The sequence below is a fragment of the Anomaloglossus baeobatrachus genome, unplaced genomic scaffold, assembly GCF_048569485.1.
Source record: "Anomaloglossus baeobatrachus isolate aAnoBae1 unplaced genomic scaffold, aAnoBae1.hap1 Scaffold_217, whole genome shotgun sequence".
NCBI classification, from domain to species: Eukaryota; Metazoa; Chordata; class Amphibia; order Anura; family Aromobatidae; genus Anomaloglossus; species Anomaloglossus baeobatrachus.
The window spans coordinates 369,961-380,426 of record NW_027441987.1 but is presented as its reverse complement, the minus strand read 5'-3'; the positions used below and the strand labels follow the sequence as shown (position 1 = coordinate 380,426).

The 10,466-nt window shown below is 42.1% G+C and overlaps 2 protein-coding genes across 2 annotated transcripts; both read right to left on the bottom strand.

Moving 5' to 3' along the window:
* Nucleotides 1–4,913: 4,913 nt before the first annotated feature.
* LOC142261412 (E3 ubiquitin-protein ligase TRIM39-like) lies at nucleotides 4,914–5,687 on the bottom strand. Its single transcript, XM_075332102.1, has one exon. The coding sequence runs from the start codon at nucleotides 5,685–5,687 to the stop codon at nucleotides 4,914–4,916; it is 774 nt and encodes a 257-aa protein (XP_075188217.1).
* A 190-nt stretch (nucleotides 5,688–5,877) lies between these two features.
* Nucleotides 5,878–6,509, bottom strand: LOC142261413 (E3 ubiquitin/ISG15 ligase TRIM25-like). Its single transcript, XM_075332103.1, has one exon. The coding sequence runs from the start codon at nucleotides 6,507–6,509 to the stop codon at nucleotides 5,883–5,885; it is 627 nt and encodes a 208-aa protein (XP_075188218.1). The 3' UTR covers nucleotides 5,878–5,882.
* Nucleotides 6,510–10,466: the final 3,957 nt, after the last annotated feature.

The following is a 10,466-nucleotide window of genomic DNA, read 5'->3' as shown; positions in this document are numbered from 1 at the left end:
TGCTGCGGGAGGTAAGGCAGGGGCCGCCATCCTGAAATGTCGGTGGTGCGCGGTTCAAATAATGGCGCTCAGAGTCGGCACCTGCGCAGATGGAGCTCTCGGTTCAAGGGCCCATCTGCACACATGCCACCTCCTGCCCATTGATCTCCCTGCAGCGGACTTAAGGAAAATGGCACCCGGTGGTGGCGTGTGCGTAGATGAGATCTCTGCTTGTCATTGCTCAATCTGTACACACGCCGACTTTGGGCGCAATTTCATGGAAGCCCGCACTGCCGACAGTTTCCTGAAGTTCCTCCTGCTTCACAGTGTCTGCAGCGTGCATCCGGGACACCTGCTTGACCACCCGCTGAAGTTCCGCCTGCTTCACAGTGTCTGCAGCATGCATCCGGGACACCTGCTGCACCACCCGCAGCGTCGCTCTACTTCAGCACTACCCCTGCCTCCTATGACACAGCCCCACCACCGCTGCCACCACCACCCCTTTGGTAAGAGACCACCAGATTATAAGACAGACCCTATATTTTTTTTTCTCTAAATTTGGGGTGCATCTTATAATCGCCGTTTCTTATAAGATGCAAAATATGGTAATCATTTTTATCTGGTGTAAACGCCGCTCTTCTGAATCCGGCGCCATTTTTCTTTTGTTTCTACGCCTCTCCATTCCTGAGATATAGCCCTTTTCTTCCCTACATGGAAATCTACAATTTTATCCAAGTGGGTGTGGTCTGTATTTTATTCTGTGAACGTATTCATGAAGACAGCCCATTTGGCTAAAAATACTATATTTATATAGAGAGAAGAGAGGTCCATATCTTAGGAACGGAGTGGCACAAAAACAAAAGAAATACATCGCCGGATTCAGGGGAACAGCGGCATTTACGCCAGATAAAGAAAATTTGGCAACTGACAGGTCTTCTTAAAGGGGTTGTCTAATATTTGAAAAAAATGTCTTGATATTTTTATTTTTCAATAAAACGGGTCTAGACTTGTCCTGGTTTTGCAAAAATTGAAGTAATTGGGGTTGAGTTATAACACCCGTTTCTAGATTTTTAAGTTGTGGACAACGGCTTTAAAGAGTAGGATCAACTTAATGTAATGCTCGCTGCTTGTGTAGAGGCAGTAAGCTGGATTATTGGACCCACTGGACCACAGGGGGGATTTGGGCTTACCCCTTAGTAAGAGGGCTTAACTAAGTGCCCACCGTGAGGCGGACGTCAGGTGCCACTCCTAGGGCCAGTGACCGGGACTTTGGAAGCTGACCCCCCCAGGGCAGGTGACGGACTCAGGGATAGATAGGTACAGGTGGGGTGACTGAGGCAGGCTGGAGAGGTGGATACGGACAAGAATGGTAGATACAGCAGGGATAGACTGGTATGGGAAGGCGGGTACAGGAGACGGACACAGGGTTAACGGGACCTAACAACTAGCTAGCAGACTGGTATGGAATATGTTGCGCAGGCACCTCCCCTAAAGGGAGGATGCCTTAAATAAATAGTGCCTCATAGGCTGAAAGTGATTTTCTGGAAAAAGCATGCCGGCCCTTTAAAATGAGGGCCAGTGTGCGGCGCGCATCTTAGGTGCACTCCCAGGAATCCTGTGCAACATGTACAGAGACTGTGAAGGGACGGAGGCATCAGCACATGTGGATGGCCAGGGGAGTGAGGGACGCAACTGGCCGGGGAAGTGTGTAATTCGGCGTCTCTGCAAAGAAGCCGGCGCTACACTTAAACCATCTTCTTCCCAAAAAAGATTTGAACACAGTCCCACTATTTCCAAGAGTCCTTGAGTCTTTCTATTAGCGTTCATGCGTTGCTCCTCCTTATTTGTGATCCATTCAAGTTATTTTTGGGGGTCCCAACAATCATAAATTCATCACCTGTTATATGGATTTCATACATTATACCACCACCACCCCATTATTCCGTTTTTTATCACCGTTAATAGCATGCTTGTATCTAAAATCAAGGTATAACCTGGCATGTACCTTAAGCTATCTATCCTATGTAGTCATCTGGGTGGAGCTGCTTCAAGAAATAGATGGCCACTGTAGCGTGACTTACATGCCAAATAGTATCTGACATTATAAGACTTGAATACTTTTTCAATTTGCAATGGTGGGAAAGCATACACATGATAAAAACAACAGAACTAATATACAAGAAAATACGGTATATGTTTATTACACGTAGACGGATACATTAACTAAGCAATAAATGAAATATTATAGCAAAAGTATAAGTGTGTGGGGGTACGGAAGGGTCACACTCGGGCAAGGGACCGCACGGCACAACTCAAAGGTTACAACTATGGATGGAAACCAGGGTATCAAGGCCCTTACGGTAAGGAGAGGGGAAATGGGTCACCATTTGGGAGACCAGTTATTAGGTATTGGAGACACTCAAGTCACCAGGACAGTTGAGCGACAACCCCTGGGGAGCTGTAAAAACAGTCAAGTTGTCAACCAGCTTTCTCAAAATTAAATATTTAAGTGGAAAATGTACCCCCCCACACACAAAATACCCAATATACTAATTTAAAGTGAAACTCCACCTGTAGCACTGGTTATAGTGAATTATAAACTATTTGGCTTGTTTTTAGGCATTTTTTTAATACAGCAGAGACAATACCACTTTGACCACCTGGAAACCAACAAAAATTATCAACAGAAATTAGTTTTATTATATTAGCTAATACTAATACATGTGAAACTGTACTTGTAGGCAATGATGGGCGAGCAGTACAATACTCGGTGCTCGGAGCTCGTAGTGATGGGTGAGCAGTACAATGCTCGGTGCTTGTAGTGATGGGTGAGGAGTACAATACTCGGAGTTCGTAGTGATGGGTGAGCTGTACAATGCTCGGAGCTCGTATGATGGGCGAACAGTACAATACTCAGTGCTCGGAGCTCGTAGTGATGGGCAAGCAGCACAGTGCTCGGTCCTCGGAGCTCGTAGTGATGGGCAAGCAGTACAATGCTCGGTGCTCGTAGTGATGGTTGAGCAGTACCATGCTCGGTGCTCGTAGTGATGGGCAAGCAGTACAGTGCTCGGTGCTCATAGTGATGGGGGAGCAGCACAATGCTCGGAGCTCGTAGTGATGGGCGAGCATTACAGTGCTCGGTCCTCGGAGCACATAGTGATGGGCGAGCAGTACAATGTTTGGTACTCAATGATTAGTGCTGAGCAAGCGTGCTCACCACTGCTCGTTATTCAATCAGGGTGCTCGGGTAATCGCGATATTTAGCCGAGTATTGCAGGTACTCAGATGTTTTGTCCGTGAAACAATGACCACAAAGCACAGGCTTGCTTCACTGCATGATCAGAGGCGGCACCCCAGTAAGAGCCACTTGCAGTCTCTGAATGGCTCTCACCAAGGGTAAAACAACATTTTTGGATGTAGTGTGTCCCAATAATGATGAGTTAACGCTACAATGCTCGAGTGGTCGTTACTCGAGTCGAGCAGGTCAGATGCTTGGACGGGTTCAACTCAAGTAGCGAGTATAATGGAAGTCAATGATTGGAAAGTCCGGCTCTCTGCCCACATACACCCAGCCATAAACAGAGCATTTCTGGGAGAGGGAAGGGAGAGACACACTACATCCGAAAACATTGTTTTAATCACCAGTGAGAGCCATTGAGAGACTGCAAGCGACTCTCACTGGGGTGCTGGCTCCCATCACCCATCATTCAGTAAAGCGAGTAGGCTGAGAACCCCGTTGTTTGTTTGAGAATTGCTCGCCCATTATTAGTGATGAGCGAGCACTACTATGCTCAAGTGTTCAGCACCCATAACTAGTAATGATGGGCGAATGTGCTCGGTACTTGATCCAGCATCGAGGTGCTCGGCAGAGTATTGCGGTTGTTTGGATGTGTCGTATATGGAAAATCGAACAGAAAGCACAGGCTCGCTTCACTGAATGATGGGAGCTGGCACCCCAGTGAGAACCACTTCCAGTCTCTGAATGACTCACTCTGGAGAATAAAAACAATGTTTTTGGATGTAGTGTGCTATAAAAAAAATCAAAATAAAACTGCCCCTCCCCCTGAAAGGGTCTCTTTATGGCTGTAGGCGGAGAACCGAACGGCCCAATCATTACCTTCCATTATACTCGTTAATCGTGTTCAGTCCATCCGAGCGTCTGACCTGCTTAACTCGAGTAACGAGCACTCAAGCATTGTACTGCTCACCCATCATTAGTAACGAATAGAGATGAGCGAGTGTGCTCACCACTGTTCAGTACTTGATCGAGTGTTGTGTGCTCAGGTATGCACGGTGCACGACCGAGTATCAAAGCCATTCGCAGTCTATCAATGGCTCTTACTTGTGTTGAAACAACGTTTTTGGATGTAGTGTATCAAAAAAACAACAAAAAAACACCCTCCCCCTGGAAATGCTCTGTTTAAGGCTGGCTGTATGTGGGTGGAGAGCTGAACTGTATAATCATTGCCTTTCATTACACTCGTTACTTGAGTTGAGCATTTTCAGAGCGTCTGACCTGATCAACTCGAGAACCGAGCACCCGAGCATTTCAGTGCTTGCCCATGTCTAGTAACGAGCAGTCAGAAGCTCGGACAGGCTAGACTCGTATACTGAGTATAATAGAGGTCAAGGGGGAACCGGTAGTGTTCGATCATTACTAGTTACACGTACGGAGCACCCGAGCATGGTAGTGCTGGCTCATCACTAGTTACGATTACTGAGCACCCGAGCATGGTACTGCCCGCTCATCACTAGTTACAATTACTGAGCACCCGAGCATGGTAGCGCTCGCTCATCACTAGTTACAATTACTGAGCACCCGAGCATGGTACTGCCCGCTCATCACTAGTTACAATTACTGAGCACCCGAGCATGGTAGTGCCTGCTCATCACTATTTATAATGAAAACTTCACTTTCTCATGCTAAATTTTCTTTAAGCTCTAATCTTCAATGAGCTATCTACATAGCACCCATCAATCTTAACCCAAAATACACATAATACAGCATGAAGAGGCTCGGAGAAGGCGGCAGTGAAGGTGTGTAAGTGTCTGATGGGGTCACACAGCTCATAAAAGGACAACTGCCCGGCCTCATAATCCAGACAGATCCTGACTCTACCACTGGAGATCTTGTCAGGTAACTGCACCTCTTTCCTGTCATGTTTCACTGAATACTGATTATAATATCGCAGCAAACTCCAAGACTTGTTATTATCTCCAATGTATGACCGATCTCCCCTCCTGTCTATACTGGGATAACACATCCCCACCATCCAGTTCCATGATCTACTGATCTCCACATCCCAGTAATGTCGTCCTGAGGTAAATCCCCTCCTGCTCATCACCTGATTACACTGGAATCTCTCTGCTGTTTCTAGACGATTCTGGTTCCTTTGTGTCCAGGTCGCAGTTTTCAGGTCATCTGATATATGGACATTATTAGCAGCTGTATTTACATCCAGTAATATGTCTGCAGGACCCTCCACATAGATCCCGCTCCTTATACCTGTTATTACCTCACATAATGTGTGTAATGTGTGTGAGATCACAGCCACATCCAGGTCATCTCCATCATGGAGCTGTTTATCATGTCCCCCTGTGTCCTCATCACCTTCCTCCTCCTCAGGATCACACAAGTCCCCGGTGTCTGGTTCCTGTAAGACGGTCAGTGGATCAGTCATGTTACACAGCTCTTCAATGTGCCTCATGTTCCTGGACAGCTCGTCCTTCTTTATCTCCAGCTGATGGATCAAAGCAGACAGTGACAGTGACTCTTCCTTTTCCTGCCTGGAGATCTCACTCAGGACCTTCTTCTCCAGGTCGTCCACCCGTCTCCTGATGTCTGTACACAGGGCAGTGACACTTGTGGCTTCTTCAGCTGCCTTTTCTTGAGCTTTTCACCTCTACTCCTCCAGACTCTGGACTCTTTCCTCAGTCTTCTCTCTCTTTGTTGTCAGTTTCTGGAGAACATTTCTCAGTTTCTCCTTTTTCTTCTCTGAGGCCTCATCCAGCATCTCCACCCGGTGTCCCCGATGTTCTCCAGTCAAACTGCAGGACACACAGATACAAGCCGCGTCCTCAGTGCAGTAATATTCCAGGATCTTCTTATGGACAGAACATTTCCTTTTCTCCAGAGAAGTGCTGGGATCAGATAAGATGTGTTCTGGTGACTTGTTGTGAACCCTCAAGTGTTTCTCACACAGAGAAGCCTCACACAGCAGACAGGATCTAACAGCAGGTACAGGAGAGTCCACACAGTAAGTGCAGCAGATCCCGTTAATCTCTTCTTGTTCTGGTAAGAAACATTCTGCGACATTATGAAGATTTATGTTCCTAATCAGCGCCGGCCGCTCCTGAAACTCTCCTCTGCACGCAGGACAGGAATAAAGTCCAAACTTGTCCTGTGTGTCCAGCACAAGATCAATACAGACCCGGCAGAAGTTGTGTCCACATTTCAATGTTACAGGATCTTTAAAAATAGATAAACAGATGGAGCAGAGCAGCTCGTCACTCAGATCAGCAGACGCCATGGCTGACGAAAGAAGGAAGAATAGAAACTGAATATGCCTGAAGCTGCATGAATAGCAAAGTTGTAGTTACACCCTTTTTACTTAATCTTTTGATGCATTGTTAACCTCAAACTTTATTTGGTTAGCCATCGTGTGTAGTTCATGTCACACTAGAGATGGGGAAGAACCAAGGGAACAGTGAAAGGGAAGGGAAACCCTTTATCTAAGGAAGGGGGAGATGGTGACCCCTGACCAAGTCTACCGCTGGGCCCTGGTGTCCCTCACTGCCTTAGATAGGTTCTACACCTTTGTGCCGAGCAGGATACCTAACCCTAGGCTGATCCCGATCTGGGATCTAGGTAGGAAGCGGATAGGATGAGCTCTTCTTCAACCTCACTAGGTGCTAAAAGACACACAGGGATAATAAACAAGGGAAAACAACAAACAACTTAACTCCAGGTAACTCAGTGTAAAAACATTAAAATTAATACATCTAGTTATCAAATATTTTATAGAAGGACATATAAGTTCACAGTTCTGTTTATGTTGGAGGGCATAGTTTATTAATTAAGTTTTTATAAGGGATAAGTATTAAAATATCTATATTGAGTATACTTGAGTACTGGCATGGAAGGATATTTATATATTCTTCCCGAAGCTTCCCGAAGCTTCCAGAAGGTTACGTAATATGGAACTATATTCAACTATGTTCCACTAGAACACCCTATATGGACTAAACAGCTGGTATATAATACACGATGGAGGGGGCTATGGGTCGCTCCTCCACATTGCCTGCTGTGAGAAGACTCGAGGCTGCAAAAGATGAAGACACGCTAAGAGATGACATCTCTTGCCTTGCCATTCAGGAGCCAAAGAGAGATGGGTAAAGACTTCCCATTGTTCAGTATGGACTAAATGAACTCTTTGCGTAAGCTATCAAAGTATATTATTTTTCCTTTCTGTAACTGAACCCTGGCAACCATTTTTAAATAGATAAAATACATTTATTTTTTACATTTTTGGAAGTCCTTTCTTTCATGTGCCTTTACGTATTTGAAGAAAAATATATTTAAGAGTATATTTTTTAACATTTGGCGAGCCACCCATTCGTAATTTTTTTACGTTTTTGTTGTTCCTTCACTTTGCATAAGGGGGGTCGAAGTCCAGTATCTCCTGCAAAGGATCAGGAATCGACAATTTAAAAAAAATCACGCAGAACCTAGGAAATACGTATAAGTCAAGTTGCATGAATGTTTTTTTAATGAACTTTAAAGTCTTTACAAAGCTACAGAAGTTAACTTTTGACGTATTTTTGAGCAAGAAAGATAAAGTCAGTCCATAAGAAGTATTGGACGTGTTGAACAAAGTGAATCAAGTCTTACAAGATCATCCATCAGATCATCTGATCATTTCAGGTAAGAAAATGGATTTTATCTCTTCATATGTTAAGCAAAGTAAACTTCAGTTCACTTATCCAGATATTTCTAATGTGGAAGAGATTTGGTTACGCTTTTATGGGGAGTGTGAACTTGAGAATTCACGTATAGAATGTGTAAGGTCTTTTAATAGAGAGAAACAGAAAATCAGAAATGTCTGTCATTTAGTCTATGATTTTCACAAGTTAATCGTAGAAAAGTGTAAAAATGGTGGAAATAGACAACCTGAATTGTCAGGAGAGTCAGTGACAGAGAAATCCAAAGACTGCTTAGAACCTGGAATGTCAGTCAGTGATATTGTGAATTCTGACTGTAATGTTGGCTGTAATTTTGCAAATCAGAATTTTGATAATGGCGGCAGACATGTGCTACGTAATCAAGGTCATTTTCAGCATACTGGGAAAGAAGCAGGAAATGACGTAGAGAAGCCAGAAGGGGGAGGAGCCAGAGTGGGACACGTGCAGAAAGGACACGTGGAGAGAGAAAATGGCGACGATCAGTTTCTAAAAATAGAACAGACAAATTTAGGAATTAGACTTAGAAAGAGTCTATTGGACATATGCAAATTAATTCCCGCATATAATCATAAAATACATGTTTGCAGAAATTCAGAGATATTTGAAAGTTCCGTTGAGAAGTTAAATTTAACCAATAGTGAGACGAATCAGTTATTCCGTATGTGGTTACCTCAGCATTTCTATAGACAATTGGCATTAAAAAAGTCTTCTGACAATGAGACATTTGATGGTTCAAATGATAATGATATCATAAGGCTGAAAAATCTCATCTTCTGTGCAAGGAATGAATCTGATCCTAATTATGAGATGATGAAGGAATTACAAATTGAACAGAATGAGAGTACGTTCTCATTTATGTCCGTTTTTGAACGTTTGTATAGGGCGGTCATTCCAAATGTCAGATTGGATGGAATGTTACGTTTGTTCATCAAGAAATTTCATTTCCTTGATAATGCAGCCTGTGCGGTGGCATTAAATAAAAAGTCCCTATTCGAATGTACGACATTTATCGATTTTGTTAGAAGTCGCCAAAGTCAATCAAAACAGAAATTAATTAATTCTGAAAAACCAACACAGAAAAGGGAGAGTTTCCGTGAAAAACCAACAGTGGCTCCCAGATCCAGATATTTTTGTGACAGGGTGTATGAAGTTCGGAGGAAGATTCATACGTGTTACAAATCATACAATCCACCCCAATTTTTGTCATCTAAAAGTCTTTTTCCACAGGAAAAACCCTTGTCACCAGTGACGGGATCGGTCACTGGGATAGAGGATCCCAGACAAATGATGAGTAAAAGCTTTGAAAGACAGAAACAGGTGTCTTGTACAGATTCTTTCCCTGGGTTGGGATTTCATAGCCAGTGGCAGCTGGGTGGTCTTTCAGAGAGAGACATTCTTTCTCATATAAGAGAAAAACTTGAATTACATAAGTTCAGAGATTCCTATAAGTTTAAAATGGATCTCATAAATCGAATCTTTGAAGAAAAATTTAGGTTTAGTCTTCAGCAAGATAAAGTGGATTTCTGGGGAAATTAATTTTATTGTTTGATAAATGTGTTTATTCATATACAGTGAATTTATGTATATATATATATATATATATATATATATTAAAGGTAGTGACAGTAAATTAAGGTCATATTTTCATTTAGTAAAATGATAGTTTAATGTTATAAATAAATAATTTGATCTCTGTATATGAATAATAATATTTAAAATAAAACAATAAGAGAAAGTAACAGATTTCAAGTGTTTCATTTTTATCATAAATATGATAATAATTTTATTCTTTTATTTCCCTCAGAATTTATCAGTAAAGCATATTGATGAAGTATTAACTTTTATTTATACATTTGTTCTTGTCCTCAATCAGGTAACATATAGAGCACGATTAATTAATAATTATTATTTTCTCGGGTACCAATTGTCAGAGAAGTATACTTGAACGTTTCTTTTATGAATATATATATCTCCTTTAGAGTTATTAGAAATGTAATCTGAGCTTTGGAGTGTAGTAAAACTGCTTGCTGTCTTGGAATGGTGTTCCTTGCACGTGACCAAAGCATGTGACTTGGTACTAAAGCTAATAATACATGTTTGTTCCATGGTCATATGTACAGTATGTAATCCATTGGAATTTGTTTTTTTGAGAAGTACTTCAAATTAGTAACATAATTTTTGAAATGCGCATAGGAAAAAAAGGGGATATGTGTCTGTCAGTTTCTATGTAGAAGTATATGTTAAAGAACTATGACAGTCTTGTGTGCATAGATGTGTCTATGAATGATTGATTGTTTGAGCAGCTGCAAATGCTAAAGTCAGTGTACTTGGATCCAGAGAAAAAAAAAAAAAAGGGAATTTTTGTTTTAACTTCGAGGTTATAATATATGTATGTATACTATTAGATAATAACTTATAGTACATAAGTATAAATGAAGGAATTTATACCGAATATATATATATATATTATTCTTAGACATATTTCTTTAGTATAGAGATATTAGGATTTTTTATTAAGGGTTTAT